Source organism: Muscardinus avellanarius (assembly GCF_963383645.1).
Source record: "Muscardinus avellanarius genome assembly, chromosome: 1".
Taxonomy (NCBI): Eukaryota; Metazoa; Chordata; class Mammalia; order Rodentia; family Gliridae; genus Muscardinus; species Muscardinus avellanarius.
The window spans coordinates 89,549,699-89,569,439 of record NC_137786.1 but is presented as its reverse complement, the minus strand read 5'-3'; the positions used below and the strand labels follow the sequence as shown (position 1 = coordinate 89,569,439).

The following is a 19,741-nucleotide window of genomic DNA, read 5'->3' as shown; positions in this document are numbered from 1 at the left end:
GGGTAGGAAAGACATTGACAATAATATTGATTGTGACATCCCCAAATGGTCTGAGTGTATGGAGGTATTTTTCTGTAAAATCATGATTCCACTCTACCCATCAGTGCGTAGAAGAGAAAATAATGTGGATAAGCCGTTGGAAAGAATTGGATGCTACATGTTTGCATGTTGCTGAGTGGAGATGTTTGAATACACAGGCTTTTAGAATTACTTTACAGTCCTGTGTGAAAGAGAATAGAAGGAAGGAGGCAATATGATGGAAACAAAAACTGTAGCTACTCAGCAAGTCACCGGGTTAAGCAAGTTTCAACTAACAAAATAGGTTTTACCCGGAACTTAGAAACCTTCAGGTCCAATTTAGAAAAGAAAAAAAAAAAGTTTCTGTAGGTTATATATCCACCTGTGTTTCAGTACCTTCCCTAAAAACAAACAAAAACATTATCATGCCAGAACCTTGTTTCTGCTCCAAAAGAACTTCCATACCATTTAAGCTAAACTCTGTTGATTTGCTATAGGAAATATTCAATTCTTGATTGGCCGTGCTCTTTCTTGCAAAGTCCTGCTAATCATTAACTTTAATAATACCAATAACTTCCAGTATGCAATGTGCCTTTCCTCTGAGAAACTCAAAACAACTTCACATTTCCTGCATTATTTGTTCTCAGTCTTCCTAGGAAAGACCTAAAAAGAACAGGAAGTGTATTGATTGCACTATAGAGAAGGACTCAGTGAGGTTATGCATCAGTCCAAGGTCACAGAGCTAGTCTGTGGCAGACCCATGATAGATACTGCTAAGGGTAACAATGAAAACGGAGTTGAACTAACCCCAGTTATAACAAATTTGATTAAGGCCCACATCTCTGAGACAGAGTCTGGACCGCCCTGCCAGAGTCATGAAGTGTTTGCCCTGGGCAGACCTCAATCTCTCTTTCTAAAAGGGCCTTACATCAGCCCATCACCACTATGCCATTTTACTCCCTTCAGGTTGTTGCCTTCCAGATCTGCAGTGAGTGGCTGTTTTGACCAAGACAACAGACAATTTTGCTCTCTAAGATTCAGACTATAAGCAGTTGCATGACAATGAAATATGTATTCAATCAAAGAAAATAACTTTTTATGACAAAAATTGAAGTCTACAAAGTTCCCACAGTGTGTGATAATTGTAAAATTACTCTTAGCATTTTATTTTAATTTAAAAAAATAGCAAGTTGAGATCTGATTGGCTATTATGCATTGCATTTTTTTAATATATTTTGCCATTTAAATTTGATTCCACTTGACTTCATATACAGTTACCACTTCAGGCATTTGTTTTAAGTTAACACTATTTCTTGGGCACCCGCACATGCATACTACATGATCCAGCTGATTTACAGAATGGTAGGAAATGACATAAGACAAAAGATGCTAAATTAATGTGTATTTCAGGGGTGGCAAAATAAGGATTTGAGATAAATCTGTTCCTTAGGAGTTGGTGAAATGGAGTTTTCCCCTAATTCCAAAACATTTTACTCTAGCTTTATTTGCTAACAGGACACATTCTTCTAAAAACCTCTGTTAAAAAAAAAGTGAAGGATCATATGTTTTCTCTCATATGTGGAAGCTAGAACAAAAATAGGAAACAAAAGGGATTGTAGTTAAATGAAGAGTGAAAACAAGAAAATAGTGGAAGGGGTCTGGAAAAAGGAAAGGAGGAGGTGGAAAAGAATACTGAGGAAGGGAACAGTTCATATAAGGTTATGTCCAGAGAAGCTTTCATCACCAATCTCACTAACATATGGGGAGTGAGGGGATGGAAGGGGAAGTATCCACAGGGGAATACACCAAGTACTGTGTGCAAGTGTGTTAGTGTCATTTTGAATCTCACTATAGTGTATAATTACATTCCATCAATAAAAGTATATAAAAAATAAAATCCCATGGGGACACATGCCTATAATCCCAGGACTTGGAGGCTGAGACATGAGTCAAAGGTTCAAGGACAGCTTCAACAAGTAGTGAGACTGTTATCAATCTAAAGAGATCCTGTTTCAAAATAAAAGTAAAATAGGTCTGGGAATGTAGTTAGGAGGTAGAATGCTCCTGGGTTCAATCCCCATTACCATAAAATAAAATAAAATAAAATAAAATAAAATAAAATACTAGAATAGAAAAGAAAAGAGAAAGAAGAAAGAAAAAAGAAAAAGAGAAAGAGAGAGGAAGGAAGGAAGTAAGGAAGTCAACAAGTTCTCTCTATAAGAAAATGAAGGTGCTTCCCAAGTTTTTCTGAAGGTTTCCAAGGCAACTGTCTCTAAGCATCTGTCCTCCTTCTATGGTGTGTCAGTGTGGGGCGAGAGGGAGAGCTGAAGTTCATGAAGCTGCATCCTCCACTGACATAAGAGTAGGGCTGGAAATTGCCATGTGCCATAAATTTGAGTTGAGGTAATTGGGAATTTCACTGTCTGTGGTGACATTATCAACCAAGTCATATTCAGTAATGTTAACTAGCCAAAGAAAAGTCTCACATTCTAACTTACCCAGTAGGGAACTGAATTTATCTCCTTATATATTACCCCTCATAAATTTCATGAATCTGTATTTCTTGTGAATTGTACAAGGAAAAGCAGCATATGGGAATACAATAAGTGTTCCATTTTCTAGCTCTACTTCATCCTTCACTCTGTGTGTCAGTTTCTGTGTTAGGAAAATGAGGTCAATTATACCCATCCTGTCTCTCTTAGAGAGCTGTAAGAATAAAATAAAATAATATAAAAAATACTTGCTATGCCATAAAGAACCACTCAAACACTTAGCATATGTAACACTGAATTTTTTTCATTGCCCTCTAACGAGGAGTACATTTACTATTTTTTTCAAGGAGTGAATAGCACTTTTGAAACCCTAATAAATGTCAAGGTTATAAAGGTACAATACCATTTGTAAAGTTCAGCTTAAAGGTAAACAGGGCAGCTTATTAGCATCCACAAGAACTGCAAGTTAATTTTAACCTAATAAATATCCTGAAAACATTCATAAGATGATAATCCATCATGCTGAAGAAACTTATCCTTTAAATTAATATCATACTCTAGTGGTATCTTCAGTATGCTTCTACTTTACTATCTTCACAATTTTTTATGGTGCTCCCATCTTGAGCTATAAAGTCTATTTGGTATATATGTGAGCTTTCACTCAGACATCCAGGATTCAAACTTCTCCCTGATTTGGAGCAATATACATACTCTCTCTATGCCTCAACTGTAAGGTAGAGAATCCTTACTTCATAGAAATACTATGCAGATTAAATAAACTCATACATAGAAATGCTTAGCACAGTATGCTACATGTAGAAACATGACAAATGTTAGCTAATAATATTAATAATGATGATGAGTCTAATTGCTGAAAATTATTATATATTATTAGGTCATGATTGTGCATTAGTAATCTTCATAATCACTTTATTATTGAATGACCTTACATCAACTGTTCCAAAAAGGATAAAGACATTTTCATGCAAGGAAATATAAATAGGGTAATTTTTCATTGCCAGTTTGCACTGAATAAATTGGCTACAATCACTTCCTGCATTTTTTCTTTTAGTTGTTTTGTAAAACTGTCCAGTTTGGCCAAATTTTCAGAAACTTCTAAGCATTGCAGTTGGATTCTTAGATGCTGTCTTTAAACAAGAAAAATATAAAATAAAGTTGAAGAAACCCAGGAGTAGAAAATATGTTGATAATGACATTTGACAAGTCACAGTAGGCTTCTGAGCACAATGCCTGTGTTCTGAGTTACAATTGACAACAACCACAATTTAGACAATAGAAGGCATTTTTCATGTTTCACAGGCTTTAAATGATGAAAAACATATTTTCTCTTAGGGCCAACATTCTTAAATACAGTCATGCATCCTGTGTCGACATCCAAAAACCACTCTGTCTGGAGATTAATATTTTATTCTTTCATTAGAGAATAAAAAAGAACCAATATGTTTCTAAATGTTTGGTTACAAAATATGTGTACTCTTTGGTAAATAATATCTGTGTCCTAAGAAAATAACTTTGGTTAGAACTGATATATCCATAGAAAAATAATTTATGGGAGATAAGTTTAATCAATCCTAGAAAATTATTTCCTCTTTTAATCTAAAACCTATCCACTTGCTTCTACCCCTACCTACAACTACTGTCCATTCTGAGCCAACTTTTCTTTTCATTCAGCCAACTTCTTTCCCTTTGGGATTTTTTTTGTCTTGAACATTACTTCTATTAGCTAAACTTCTCAGTCTCCACATGTCTAGAAGATGTGCCATTGCTAAATATTCAAGACACCTTATTTTTCCCTATGCTGCTATATTTTCTTTATTTACTACACTACACTTAACCACTTACTTAACTATATCCCCAACTAGACAGTAAGCCAGATAAAGCTAGGGGTCCCATCCATGTTGTTGTTATTGCATCAAGGGCATTTACCACAGAGAATTTTGTAGATCACTTTTTAATACTTATTGGAAATTTTAAAAACTGTTTTTAAATTTTAACACCCTTTCTAGGTTGCAGCTAAGCCAATATGTGACTTAAAATTTACCTTTGTAAAAACAAACATATTATAGTCTATATCATGTAGTATGATCTTCAGGATTTTATATTTTTCAATACCCGCAATCAAGAATTCATTTAAGAAACATTTTAAGATAAGCAATCCCAGTTAGCTTCATCTTTCTCTTTGCCAAAGAATTAACCACTTTTATGTACAAATATGGCACCTTAGCCATCTTTGAATGTTCAAATACCACCTGGGCCATTTACTTTTTTTTTTAGGAAATGTATTATGTTAAAGAAAGATAAAAGGATGGAGAGGCAAACAGAAGATCCTTGGTTCCAGACTATCCCAGACAAGACCTGGCTTCTGATCTGTTAAACCCCTGTAAATAGAAAGGTATTTAACATCTGCAACTTCCTGATGTGCAAACTTAAGATTTTATCAGATGATTTTTAATATCCTTTCTTATTCCTTAAAGGATTATGGCCATGTATAATCCCAGTACTTGGGAGGCTGAGACAGGAGGATCAGGGTGCTCGGCCAGCCTCAGCTACTTAGTGAGGTCCTTTGCAACTTAGTGAGACCCTGTTTCAAAATAAGGAATAAAATATAGAGCTAGGGGTGTAGCTCGGGAGGTAGAATGCCCCTGGGTTCAATCCCCAGTATCAATTATAAATAATGTCTTCCATTTCCATCCATTTCCCTGAAAATGATGTAAGTGTGTGAGTGTGTGTGTGTGTGTGTGTGTGTGTGTGTGTGTGTGTTATGGCTGAGTAAAATTCCATTGTGTATATATCCCACAGTTTTGTAATCCATTCATCTGTTGATGAACATCTTGGCTGGTTCCATAGTTTCGCTATGGTGAATTGTGCAGCTATGAACATAGATACACATGCATTAGTTTGGTAGTTTGGTTTCCTTTCTTTTGGGGAGAAATGCATCATAGGAGGAACTCTAGATGAAAAGGAAATCCTATAGAGGAGCAAACAAGACAACCTAAATGAGGGGATAGGAGTGGGGAAGAAGGAAATTCTCTAAAGCACACAATGTACTTAAGCATATCGAAGTCAACAACTGAGCCAAGCATGAGAAAGAGGGATGGGGAGGGAATGGGATGGGAATTGGGTAGTGACTAAATGGGCAAAGTGTACATGTATGTCCACACAAGATTTTTACCCCATTATGATGTATGAATACAATGCACCAATAAAAATAAATAAATAAATAAGATTAAAAAATACAACATCCTTTTCCTAACATGGTTCTGCTGCCTGCCTAGACGCCCCCGTTTCTCTCACTAGTGTTTGCGAGCATCCTCACTTGGCAGATGGAAGAATAACAAGGTGTTTACTGTTACAAGAAGCGGTGGACGTCACAGCTAGTTAGTGAAAATGATAGAACAATGATGAGAAATCTTTGTAATTTTCTATAGACGCACCTTTATATTCTCAGTTTTATTGAACCATTAACCAGTAAGTTTGTTAACTACACTCTAATTAGATGAAATAACTTCATAAGGCCTCTAAGGTTCTACTGGACCAATTATTTCTTTTACTTCAGAAAGCTGTTCTGCATGAGACCAGTAGATCTCTTCTTATCATGTTATCATGCAAAGATTCTTTCCTTGCTTATGTATAATATTATTTGTGAGTTATTATAAAGCAAAATGAGAAAGCATACACAAAAGCATTCATTTCTTGATAACTACTTTAAAGTAGTTTTTCTATCAATCGTTAGCACTGGGCTTATCCTGCTTAGTGAAATTTCATAATAAATGTTAGAATTCTCATGAGTAGATGAAAGTAGTAAAGTGAGCTAGAAAATAAAAATGGAACATCTATCTCTGTCCTTAGTGAGCCAAAAGCTATCTTGGAGTCAAAGCAATTGGCTAGCTTGGAGAAAGTATTGAAAGACTGATATTATGGGAAATGAGGAAGCACAATTTTGGAGAACCTGAAGAATATCATTTCATCAAAAATCTGACCTGCAGTCCTACCACATGGACTGAAATCCCAGCATAATGAAATTAAGTCTTTGAGTAAAAAGACTTTATTTTTAGGAATTTTTTTTTTCTTGGTGGTACTGGGGTTCCTGGAAGCCCTTCTACATCTGGGCTACGCTCCCAGACCTATTTTATACATTTTTATTTTTGGAAACAGGGTCTCTTTTTTATTATTTCTTTTTTATTTACTTGTTTTTATAATCATACATCACTTTGGAATACAAGACTTGAGAGGATATACAAGCACATATCATCCAATAAGCCCTCATCCAATCCCCATCCCATTCCCTCCCCCCCTCGATCCCATGCTTAATTGGTGATTATCTTTGATATAATTGTTTACGCACCTCATGAGTTTTAAAGATATTCCATCCTTCCCCATCCCCTCCCCTCTGATTGGTCACCTTAATTGCTTTTCAATAGGTCCCTTTCTACTACTCGACCTCCTCCTGTTACCCCTTTCCTCCTAGTTCTTGCTAATTAGGAGAAGCATCTGGATTTTATTTTCTGTGCTATTTCTCTGTGCATGCCACATTGCAAGTTCCTATCCCACTCTTGATAGTCCCAGTGGTGGCCTGGCCACCCGGAGGTCTCTGATCCCGACCTCACTGGCTCCAGCACTGGCCTTGCCTCATGGGAGGCCCTGATCCTGGCCTCGCTGGCACCTGCACTGAACTAACACCTTGGCTGGCTCCTCTCCCCGCCTCAGAGGCCCCAGTACCAGCCTAGCCTCATGACAGGCTCTGATCCCAGCCTGGTTGACCCGGAAACAGGGTCTCTTAAGCCAGTAGGGCTGGCTTCGAACCAGCGTGATCCTCCTGTCTCTGCCTCCCAAGCTCGGGGATTACAAGTGTGCGCCACCACGCCCGGCTAAATTTTGTTGTTTGATAACATTTAAATAGTAAGTGAAGGAAGACATCTCAGCCACTAATAGAGGATCACATATGGGTAAAACAAAAATTATGCTTAATAGCAAGACTCTATTAATCAGGAAACAAAATAAGTTTGGAAAGAGAAAAAGGGAAGGAAAAGAGTAGTTCCAGGAAGGATTTGCCTACCAGGTCAAGGCATTAATAGCTGTGAAAAAGAAACAGAAAAAGGGTACTGAAGAGACGATATGTCTGCTTGACAAGTTTGATAATGTTTGAACAAATATTCCTAGTGTTAATGTAACATTCTATGCATTCATTCATTCAACAATTTATTAAGTTCATACAATGTGCTAGATACTGTGCAGATACTTAAAGGCCAGGAGGAAGTAGATGTTCTTAATAGAGAGACAATGTCCATAAAGCATACAACTGTACAGAAGCACACACAAAATACAGAGGTGACCCAGAGGAGGGTATGGCCAGATCTCTGTGCATAGAGCTTGAGCGAGGTTGTTGAGAAAGGCTTTTATGAAAGAAGTTGCATGAGATCTGGGTAACTGAAAAGACAAAGCCAGACCTGGGACCAAAGAAGGGGCCTCTGGGACCTATTCAAACAAAAGACTGGGTTGGAACTGATCTTTTTACTGACCTGCATCAGAAGCTTACTGTCTATAGAGATGAAATGAGTGAGGATGGCAGGGAAGACATTAGAACTTTGAAAGGATGTGAAATTTCTGAAGCCTTTAAAAGAAAGAGAAAGAGAAAATAAAAACAGTAGTCCCAATTGTCTGATATCTTATCTGTATCTAATTGAGGATACTCAATCCATACCAACTCCACTACCACCATCACCACCACCACCACTATCAGACATCTATGAGAATCTGTAGTGTCTTATGTATACTTTTACAAAAGTGTGTTTTCAGGGGTATTGTTTTGATATCAACAGAGTATAACATAATGGGGATCCAGTTTCCTGGAAGTTACCAATGTAGCCCTCAAGTAATTAAATTTCCAGGAAATTCTATTTTGTTCCACCTGAGAGAAAACTTACAAAGCAAGAGTCCTAATGTTTCTCATAGATTATAGGAAAATTGTGGTGCCTTTTTTTTTAAATAGAGCATTTATTGATGGAATAACAAAAGTGCTTTTCTTAAATATTTTTCAAAATACATTTGTACAACTTACAATAATATATCCAAAATAACTGTATATACAAAACATTACCTAGTTTTAATGTATGTGCTTTTTTCCCCCAAAATTACAAAGTAACTTCTTTTTAATTTTTTTGGCAAAGTTCAACCTTAACAGAGGTGACAATTTTAAAGGTTGGTTTTAAGAAAATAGAACCTGAGGGAAATTGACACGCAAGAGTCAATGACAAGCAAGAGATTTGGAGGAATAATTTTAGTTTGTTAAATAAAAATGTTTTTTAGAGTGATACTTTTCACATTACAAAAATAAACCAAAATGAAGAAAAGGTCACTGTAAAATGATGGAAAAAGGATTTGTAGACTTGCTTTAGTATTTCAAATAGCCAACAATGCATGTCAAAAAATGAATTAAAGATCACAACAGTCTCGTATTTACTTTGTATTTGGAGAAGATAGTGAAATAAGCGGCCACATTCTATGTTTTTTAATTGCTATTAATATGGTTGATCTGATTAGCTCTTCGATGAATTTCATCCAAGAAGTTCTCCAGTTGTTCTATTAGTATTCATTTTTTAAACCTTGATGCTTCTTTAATGACATTTTTTAAAAATATTAGTCTTGTTTGTAAACTGCCTTGCACATGCTTCAGTAAAGTGAAGATTCTTTCATATTTTCTTCCCGGCTTTCGGATCTCTTTCATTATTTGTGCTTTTAGTTCAGTATTGACCTCTTCATGGCTTCTGCAATGCATCAACTTCTTTCCTTTACTGAGTGAAGATGCCGGTATATTCTCTTCAGCGCACTGTTCTTTATCTCTTGGCTCCTCATGATTTTCTAAAAATCCACCTACAGTGAGGTCATTATTTCCTAAATGATCATGACCAAGAGCCTCTGTATGATTGGTTGGTCTTTCTAGTAAGTTGGCTGGAGAAGATGCTGAAAATTCAGTATCCATAGCATTTGGTGTGATGTCTGATGAAAATTGGTCTGCAACATGATTTTCAACCACATCATCTGCTGTTGAATCATTAGTAGTTTTTTTATGCAGAGGAAGGGGTTTAATAAGGTCTGGCTGTGCTTGAGACATAGGAGCAGGTGGTCCTTTTCCTCCAATATGATTGTTTACAACAGGGTTCTGCTGTCTGCCTCTCAACAGTGGAGACATACACCGACGTCTTTTAGGGATCCCTTGCATATTTGGTTCTCCAGGTCGTTTATGTTTATTTTGAGGTCCAGCCACAAATTCATCTGCTTCATCTATCATCATACCCTTTTTATCCAGCTTAAAGGGGTTGCCAAATGTATGTAACCTTCGAGGCTGATCAGGATCAAGTTCTCTTAGTGGAGAAGGTACTTGCTTGAGGTATTCCTGGTAATTCCCCATTTGTGCTATAGGAACACTGTGTACTTGATCTTCATCCTGTCCTTTAAGAAACTTGCGGGTGCTCTTCAAAAGGTTAGATCTCATTCTTGATAAGTGATCCAAAAGATTCCGTCTTGGTATGTCATATGCATTTCTAAATGTCTGAGGTTTCAAATCCTTATTTAGTAAAGCAACTTGGAACCCAGTGTATTCCTTCATATTAAGGTCTAGCAGTCTGTGAGGGATATCTTCTGAAATTCCCTGGAGTAGCTGTTGAAAATCTTTCCTATATGCCATTGATAAACCATGTGATCGGCTTCGGACTTTAATCCCGGTTTCCTGTACTACTTTTTTGCCCACAGATCCAATGACTCGATCAGATTCTATTTTGGCCTGCTGACTCAATTTTTTGAGGTATGAAATGACACTGTAGCTGAGTCCATATTCCATACTATCTGCTATTAGGTTAGGTGCTCCCATCATCCTAACAGCTTTCTTCAAGGGCTCAAGATAGTAGGGAGGCATAGTCTTCAAATAACTTTCAAACGACTGTCTCCATTTCAATGTTGGTTTTGCTTTATGCACTTTAAACAAGTCATCTAAAAGGGGAAGAAGGACTGGGTAATTGTAAGGCATCACAAATAAGTTGACACAGTTCAGTGCTGTACTAGCTTTCAAGTAACCAAAAGGATAACCAAGTTCACTATATTTTGCACTATTGCTCACATATACCTGCCAACATGTTTGAGGAGATTTCCTTTCTAGGATAAATAGAGTCAGCGGTGAAGGTTCCAACTCGTATTTGTCAAAAGGCAGTTTGTCAATAACCATTGGTTCACAGTCTGTACAGGAAAACTTCACTACAGGATGAGATGTACGAGGTGGTAATGTTGGAGAATTCTGATCTGGCCAAAAAGACTCTGGAACAGGCCAGTGACCTATCGGAACCCCAGTTTTTGGATTTGGTTGGACATATATGAGTTTGTGACAGCTATGCCAAGGCTGAGATCCAAAAGGCCTTGATATATCTGGCTGCCCATCTTCTACAGGGGAAGGATCTGGTCCTGTTTTCTCAAAGTTTATTACCACCCCATTTTGTACTTTCTGCACCAAGGATTCCAGACACTGATTAAGCATTCTTGGAGAACATACAGAGTATGAACGGCCGCCTATCACTTCACACATTGGTGTGATTGCAGAGTCATCTAAAGGCACACCGGTCAACTGTTCTGACTCAACTGACATGGTGCCAGGTAATCGCAACACTAATGCAAAGAGTCTCTGATCTCAACAAAAAGGTTCCTTGGTCAATTCACTTCCAGGCAAAGGAGAATTAAGAGGTAAATGTAGCTCATCTTGGACTCCACTAGTAGTAGTCAACTTGCTCCCATCAGTAATTGTAATAATTATTGCTGGCTCCCAGAAAAAAGTGTTTCTTCCCTGCCCATAGTTGTCTATGCCAGTTACTAATCTATTTAAATTTAATAAATCAAAAGCTGTCCTTAGGGATTGGCCAAGAGTTCTAAGTCCTTCTGCCTGAAGGTTTTTCAGTTCATTCATAAACCTTGCATGGTTCTCTTTCCATCCAGCCTGTTAATACTGTATCTTGGCTGAGGGAACTCTTCCAGAGACGGCCAAGACTAAACCTGCTTTGGGTAGCTCACGTCCTTAGCACTTTTAACTTCTCTGGAACATGTGCTACCAACACAAGACCCGGCACAGGGGGGTGCGAAGGTCTCCGCGGAGAGCAGGACTTCCGAAGTGGCCCCAGCTGTCCCAGCGGCCCCGGGCCCTGCGAGGGCGGCTCTGGGGAGGGCCGGGCCTCGCTGCCCCCGGGGCCCCTCCCGGGCCCCGCCGAGTCCCCTTTAATGCACACCAGGGCTCGGCGCGGCCGGGCCGCCGTCACTGGGGCTAACTTGAATAAATATCCCCACAGTTCATTGCTGCCGCTCACGCCGCGGAGGGGAAATGTCGGCCATGTTGATCGCCGCGCCGCCGCCGCGCCGCTGGGCCAAGGCGGGCCGGGGGAGGTGCCTTTCTTTCTTTCTTTCTTTCTTTTTTTTTTTTTTTTTTTTTTTTTTTTACTTTTTGATACTGCAGATTGAATCCAAGGACATTCTACCTCTGAGCTACACTCTCAGTCATTTTTTCTTCAATAGTATGTCCCTACATTGCAGAAGATCACACTGGTCTTGAACCTGTGATGCTCGTTTCAGCCTCACAAGTGCTGGGATTACAGCTGATTGATGACTTTTATTTTTACAACCCTCTCTGAATTATTCTCCAAAGAATGCAGAGCCTAAGAGGGGACTGAGCAAATGATGGGAAACATGCTTAGCTCAAGATAGGTTCTGGCCTTCTCTAGCTGTTTCTCTTATATTACAACACATCATTCTCCATACTTCAGGACAAGTTCTCCTTAAAGGTCACCAAGCCATAGAAAATGCATCCACCCCTCCTGTTTTTCATAAAATTATTTTATGTTTGTCTGTCACCTGGAACTTCTTCATGCTTATAAAACTGCACAGAGATATATAATTGCATGGTTTAATATTTCAACATAATTAAAATAAAAAATAATTGAAGGTTAAGTAAGAGAGAGGGAAGACAGTAGCAGTAAGAGAAATCATTTCACTAAGAAGAGATTATTCATAAATGTTAAACCCCTTATTCTTACCTTGAGGATAATGAGAGACAATTGATTTTTTTGTGTGTGTGTATGGTACTGGGGTTTCTGGAAGCCCTTCTACCTCCGGGCTACACTCCCAGACACACACACACACACACACACACACACACACACACACACACACATATATATATATATATATATATATATATATATATATATAATTTGTTTTTTTTTTTAAACAGGGTCTCTTAAGCCAGCAAGGCTGGCTCCGAACCAGCCTGATCCTCTTGTCTTTGCCTCCCAAGCGTGGGGATTACAAGCGTGCGCCACCATGCCTGGTGACAATTGATATTTTTTATAAATAAAATTGGATTCAGAGGATAATTTGGGTGGAGACAAAGAGAAACTATTCTAAAAAAAGAAGAGAGCCCCTAATCTGGCACCTGTCTTGCTATCAGACAGAAGCTACTAACAGAATCTGGGCCAATATTGTTAAAAACTCTTTAAATTTCTCTTAAAGACAAATATTCTGTAAAACAAAACAGGTGGGAAAAGGTAGTCTTTATCAATTTCACTATTTATTTATTTATTTATTTATTTATTGGTTCATTATAGTCATATGTCTTAATGGCGTACAAGATGGTAGAGGCAACATGCACACATCAATCTCATTTTTTAAATTAACATTGAACCTCTCTATTGAATCTCTCTTCTTTTTTTTAAGTACTGGGAATGGAACCCAGGAGCAGTCAACCTCCAAGCTACATGCCCAGCCCTATTATTTTATTCTTTATTTTAAAACAGGATCTCACTGAATTTCAAAGGGTCTTACTAAGTAGCTGAGGCTGGCCACGAACCGTGATCCTTCTGTCTCAGTCTCCCAAATGCTGGGATTACAAGCGTGCACAACTATGCCTGGCTGAATCTCCATTTTTACAAAGAATACTGAGTTTGATTTTCAATGAATATAATTCATGAGTTCCTTATCAAGTCTTAAGAAAAATGACTATACCTTTGAAAGGTGATATATAAAAACTTTATATACAGAAACACCAAGAATGGGAAGGCATTGTAAAACATAATTTGTTGAAATATTTTCTTGGATACAATTAAAATAATCTTTTCTTTCTTTTTTCTTTTTGTGGCACTGGGGATGGAACCCAAGGGTGCTCTACCTTCAAGCAACACTCATAGCCCTATTTTTTATTCTTTATTTTGAAACAAGGTCTTACTGAGTTTAAAAGTGCCCCACTAAGTAGCTGAGGCTATCCTTGAACTGTGATCTTTCTGTCTCAGCCTCCTGAATACTGGAATTAAAAAAGTGTGCCACTACACCCAGCACTGAAATCATCTTTGTATACATGATAATTCAGCATATTTCCTAATATTTTTTAAAATTACGGATGGCCTATTTTCTAACAATCATATTACTTTAATATGTAAGTGTCCACTGTCTCCATTTAATGAAGAAAAATTAAGCTGGTTGTGGTAGTACAGGTATGTAATTTCAATACTTGAAAGACTTAGACAGGAGGGTCACAGGTTTGAGGCCAGCCTCAGCAACTTATTGAGGCCCTCAGCAACTTGGGAAGACCCTGTTGCAAAATTTAAAAAATAATAAATAAATAAATCTGGGGGTGTAGCTCAGAAGTAGAATGACCTTGAGTTCAATTTCTAGTACCACAATAAATAAATAAATAAATAAATAAATAAATACTTGCTGTTCTATTAACCTGCAATTATTTTTATCAATGTGTAGTTACATACAATATTGTACAACTAAATTATAAACATATTTAAGTTTACTCAAGATATTTTTAAATACATTGTACAGAAAAACCTTGACAATATTTTTAGATATACTAGTCAACAACAGCATTAATAACAACATTAATTAGACCCAGAACAAATAATTTCATGCTGTGTTCTTATTCTTTCGAGTCTATTTATATGAAAAAGATGAATTTTAGGAAATTGTTTACATGGCTAAAATATAGTTTGCCTCCTTGTGGAGTTGAAAGGTTCAAAAGATTTTTAACTTTCTCTTCTTAACTTCTGCTTTTTTATTTCCAAAACTACTTCAATTATTCTTACCTGTTTTCTAATTCACAAATAATCAAGAAAGTGTCTATTCTTAAACCAATAATCCCATAAAAATAGAAAAAATAATAATAAACTGCAAAATCAGGAAGGATGGAATAAGAAAAGGAAAAAAAACTGTCTGTATTTTTTGTTTTACAAATATAAACTTCTGATTTTGGACTCTGTCTTCACAATTTTTCCTTTTATAACTCCCTACTGTCATCTCTGACATATTTCTGGTTATCTGTTTTCACTACTACAGAATGTATGTTGATGATGCTTAAGAAGACAAAACTGTTTCCTCTCACAATTTCTTCTGAAGCCCGAAGTCTGGGACTGAGGACACTGGCCTGCTCTTGTGCTAGAGGCTCTTGGAGAGCACACTCTTCCCTTCCTCCCAGCTGCGGCCTTTGCTTGCCTGCATTCCTGACTTGTGTATGTGCCACACTAACCCCTGCTGCAGTTGTCACATTTGCTTCCTTTTTATTTGTCTGTCTGATCTAATGTCTCTTGTCATTAGATTTATGGTGACCTGGAAAATTGAGGATGGACTCCTTATCTCAAGATCCCTGATTATAGTTGCAGAGGCCCCTTTTCTAAATAAGATAATATTTATTTGCAAATTCCAAGGATTAAAGCATGAACATAGTTTTTGGACCCATCATTTAACTAACTACAAATGGTGTGATAAACAAGTGAAAATTAAATTGTTATAAATCAAATATATTTGTATGTTGCAAATACTAGTAGTTAGGATCTTTATTATTTCTCCAGTTAATAAAAAGTTAATAGCTCTAGAAGGAAACAAAATACATTAAATGGTTATTATACAGCAGGTAATGGGTCACCTAAGTTTTGGGTTATGTAGGTCCCATTTTTAATAATATGAAATTATTAATACAAAAGTAGACATACAAATGAGTGCATGTTTAGTATGAGAAAAAGACGTATCAAGTGACAATTTTTTTAAACCCTGTCAAGTTCTATGAGCATAACAAAATTCAGAAAAATAACATCCATATTTTATCACTATTAATTAAACACATCAGTAATTCATTCATAGTACATTTTTACCTTCAGTTTTTTGTTTAATATATTTGAATTCCTCTTTATCCAATGATTTCAATAACATCTTGAATATAAAGATAATTCATTCTTTTCTCTAACATGGTTTGTGGCAATTTATTATTCGTCATTGAAAGCTTAGAACATTTATCATACATGGAGTTTTATTGTTTTTATGTTGTTTTATGTTTACTATTATACCTCAGTCTTATGATTTCTTACGCTCAATGTGAGCAACTTCTTAATGAATCTTAGCCCCTTGATCTCACAAGACATGCCTATGAACTTGACCAGGTCTTCTGAGCCCTTGTGAGCTGTTCCTAGTGGAGAGTTGGCCACAAACCAGGACCTTTAGAGCTTCCATTGTGATTAGAAGGAAGATAGCATTTGATTCTTCTATTAGACATTCAAAGATAAGGTCTGGAGAATCAATAAGATTCCAAAGGGTTGGGTTTTTAACTGGGAGCTTGAGTAAATGTGAAGGTTCTGGTAACCCAAACTGTACCAGTATTAGGTTTCAAGATATATTAATGTATCAGTATTGGGAAAGAATTCCAATTTAACATATATCTTTGGTAGTAAAGAAAGTCAGCAGCTTCATGGAAAAGGGCCTCTTTACATTCTAAAGAGAGGCAAAGTTCCTCAAGGACGTGAGGAAATCCCTGATTCCGGAGAAGAAACTTAACACATTTTGGAATGTAACAAAAGGTATGGGGGTCTGTGCCAGAGACAGAGCTGTCCCTCTTCCTCAGAGGGGGTGGATCTGGCTGGGGTGGAGACAGAACAGGATACCTGGGTTAAAGATAGGGCATCACATCTACACATCAAAGGACCTGCCACAGATCTAGTCAGGCTGGCTATAAGAATGGTCCACATGTTTTGTACTTTGGTGAATTCGTTCGAAGCACCCCTGCCACCACCACTTCTGAATGGCATCGGGTTTTAACTGTCTTTTGTATTACTATCTTTTTAATAAACTTCTTTAAATCTTCACTAAGAGTCTGGGCTAATGTGTATTTATCCTTAGCTCAGGACAAGAACCCGTGCTTTTTCTGTTTTGGGGTTTTTTTTGTGTGTGTTTTCAGGGAAATTGTGTCCAGGACCCTAACAGGGGTCCCCAGGGACAGTTTCCCCAAAACTGTAACATTTTCTCAAACCATAACATTTTTGGCACCCAACGTGGGGCTATCTTTCAAGCCAAAGACGACTCCAGCTGACTGTGGCCCAAAAGCCACTGCATCTTGAAACTCAGTAACCCTCCCCAAAATGGGACCAGATCCTGTTGGATGACTGGTGACAACGAGCTCTCTGGAACCATGGAGACCCCCTTGCCACGGACTAGCTACGGCAGAATATCCAGGGAAAGGGAAAATTCCCCATTAAATAGTGTAGGCATGATAGGCCCAATGAATGCCCATCCATTCTGCCCACATCACAGATGGGACACTCTTTTAAAATCCCTATAAACTGTTAAATCTAAAAAGAAAGGCCCATAGCCCACCTTCAGAAAGCTCTCCAAACAGGAGATGCCAACCAGCACCCATTTCTAAGATAGTAGTGACTCCCAGCAGCAATAGCCTAAATGGGTAAGCTTCTCCAAGAGCTCAAGAAAAAAAAAGTAGTCAAAAGTCTCAGCCAGATAACTAACTGCCAGGCAGGCCTGCTAGGTGAATGGCCACACCCAGGAGACATTGTCCGGCATTCAGCAGGCAGTTACAGCTTCATTGCATAAGACAGCTCTCAGGGAACTAAGTTCTGGAGGGAGCCATGCCCGATATTGTGTCATCTTGGGACTCTTAGGCCCATCAAAATTGGAGAATATTTTCAGGGAAACAAATTAATAATTTTTTTAAATGGCAATATTTCCAGCTAGAAAACTTCATTGAGTAAAGGGACAGGAGAAGGGACTAGCAGGGCAGAAGGGAGGTTGCTAAACTTCAAGCCTGCAGTGCTTTTCTGGTGGACTGTGAGGCCACTCTCACTGCTCCATGCACACAGGCATCCCAGCTGGATGCCCCTGACTGGGCTACTAGCTTTAGGGAATGCAGGAAACCTCATCCGGACAGAGAAAGGCCACACAGATTTCTCTTGGTCTTAAATGGGATTCCAGCAATATCCTAAATGCTAGGGTAATTGGTTTTAGATTGGGAAGCTCTGGGAAGGGGGGGCGACCTTGCCCAGAGAGGCCACTAAAACCCCACCCTTTCTCTCTCAGATGGGACCACAGCAATCCAAAGAGAATGCTGGATCTCCACTCACATGTGTTCTCCAAAACTGGGAAAAGTTTGACACTAAAATGCTAAGGAAGAAAGCTCTCATTTTTTTCTGCACCCAAGTATGGCCACAGTATGCGCTGGGGAACGGAGACACATGGCCCCATCAGGGAAGTTTAAATTATGACACTATTCAGCAACTGGGTCTATTTTGTAAAAATGAAGAAAGATGGATTAAAGTAGCTTATCTTCAGCTGTTCTTTAACCTCAGAGAACACCCAGATTAGCCTCCAATGGAGGGAGAAAGGAGTTTAAAGTTAGATCTATTCATAACCAGTTTTTACCAGCTGAGTTTAAAGCTATATCACCAACATAAAGAATAAGTGCTGGCATTCTTAGTTAATTCTTTACCTGGTAGAAGGGGAGGCCAACCTCAAACAAAGACTACTATTGCAAGCTGCCAATTCGGTTTAACAGGGACTTGAAAAGGGAAAGACAGATGGACAAAAGCCATGAAATAAGTCTGAATGAGCACAAAAGCCTAAGCTCAAGTCTGTTTTAAGGGGTGGAGAGCAAGGGCATCTCCGGCGTAAATGCCCTCAACCATGAGGCCAAAAAGGCCCTCCAAAGCCTGGTTCATGGAACAAAGGCAGACCATTAAATGGCTGAGTGCCCCCAGTTCTAGAGGGAACTGGGGTCCCCAGACCTAGGTTCCCAGTGATTCATCCCAACTCCACCACCTGAGTTAATACTAAAGAGCCTTAGGCAATCACAATGAGATATTACAGAAGGCCAGATGTAAGGCTTTGCACTCCTTTCCAGGCCCAAGGTCCAAAAGCTTAGCAAGGGTGAGTGGCAGATCAGACCAGCCACCAAACTATTTTATTTTACCCAATACTCAGCCTGCAGCTTCCAGGGTGACCTTCCATTCTCCCATTCTTAGCCATATCAGAGTTTTCAGCAACTCTGCTAACCAAAAGATTTTTTCTTTTTGCTGGCTGCACTAAAGTTAAATCTCAAAGGTTTTTTCTTATCTCAATCAGTCTTAGCTAAAATGGTAACTACAGAAAAGCTGTCCAATTAAATAAAGTTATTTTCTTCTTTGACAAAATTAATAATGTTTTAAGACACTCGTGATGCTTATATGATGTGGATTTCTCTGGTAATCTAACAAAATTAAGATTTTAAGGTGCTAGTAATATTTATCTAGTGTCTTATAATTTAATTATTAAATTAGGGAAATGCAAAATGTAATGCCTTAGAATGTTTTTAACTTTGTAAGGCTTAAAGTAACACTTAAGTCTTTTAAAAGGGTTTTTAAATTGCTGGTATCTAGACAACATTATAAAATGGTATGGTTGTTTTTGTTTGCTTGTATGTAACAACAAAAGACAGATGTAGAGAATCTATAGAATATTTCTTTGTATTTTGGTAAATACAGAGAAAGGAAATTTTGTGAGATTAAGAAAGCATGTTTTAAGGTTTATCCTAAGATTGTCCCATGTGGGAAAAAAAGGACCAAGATAGAAAAATCAGAGGGTTAAAGTAAGTTGTAAAGCATTGGTAAAATGTTTGTTTGTTTGTTTGTAAGTTTTATCCTAAGATTGTCCCAAATGAGAAAGGACCAGGATAGAAATATCAGAGGGTTAAAGAAATTTGCAGAGTGTTTGTGGTATGTTTATTTGCATATGTGATGAAGATGGATTATTAAAAGGGTGTAGGTTTCTAATAAGTCAACTGCTTGTATATTCCCAACAAAAAAGTGCTAGAGTTCAGCAGCAGTGGTATACTATGGATAGGAGAGGCTACAAGATTACTTAGAGACCCCAAA

The 19,741-nt window shown here is 37.9% G+C and overlaps 1 protein-coding gene across 1 annotated transcript; it reads right to left on the bottom strand.

The window, feature by feature from the left end:
* Nucleotides 1-9,120: 9,120 nt before the first annotated feature.
* Nucleotides 9,121-11,163, bottom strand: LOC308269917 (integrator complex subunit 6-like; the record flags this gene model as incomplete). Its single annotated transcript, XM_080705474.1, has 1 exon — nt 9,121-11,163. One exon carries the CDS (start codon nt 11,161-11,163, stop codon nt 9,121-9,123), a length of 2,043 nt encoding a protein of 680 aa, XP_080561600.1.
* Nucleotides 11,164-19,741: the final 8,578 nt, after the last annotated feature.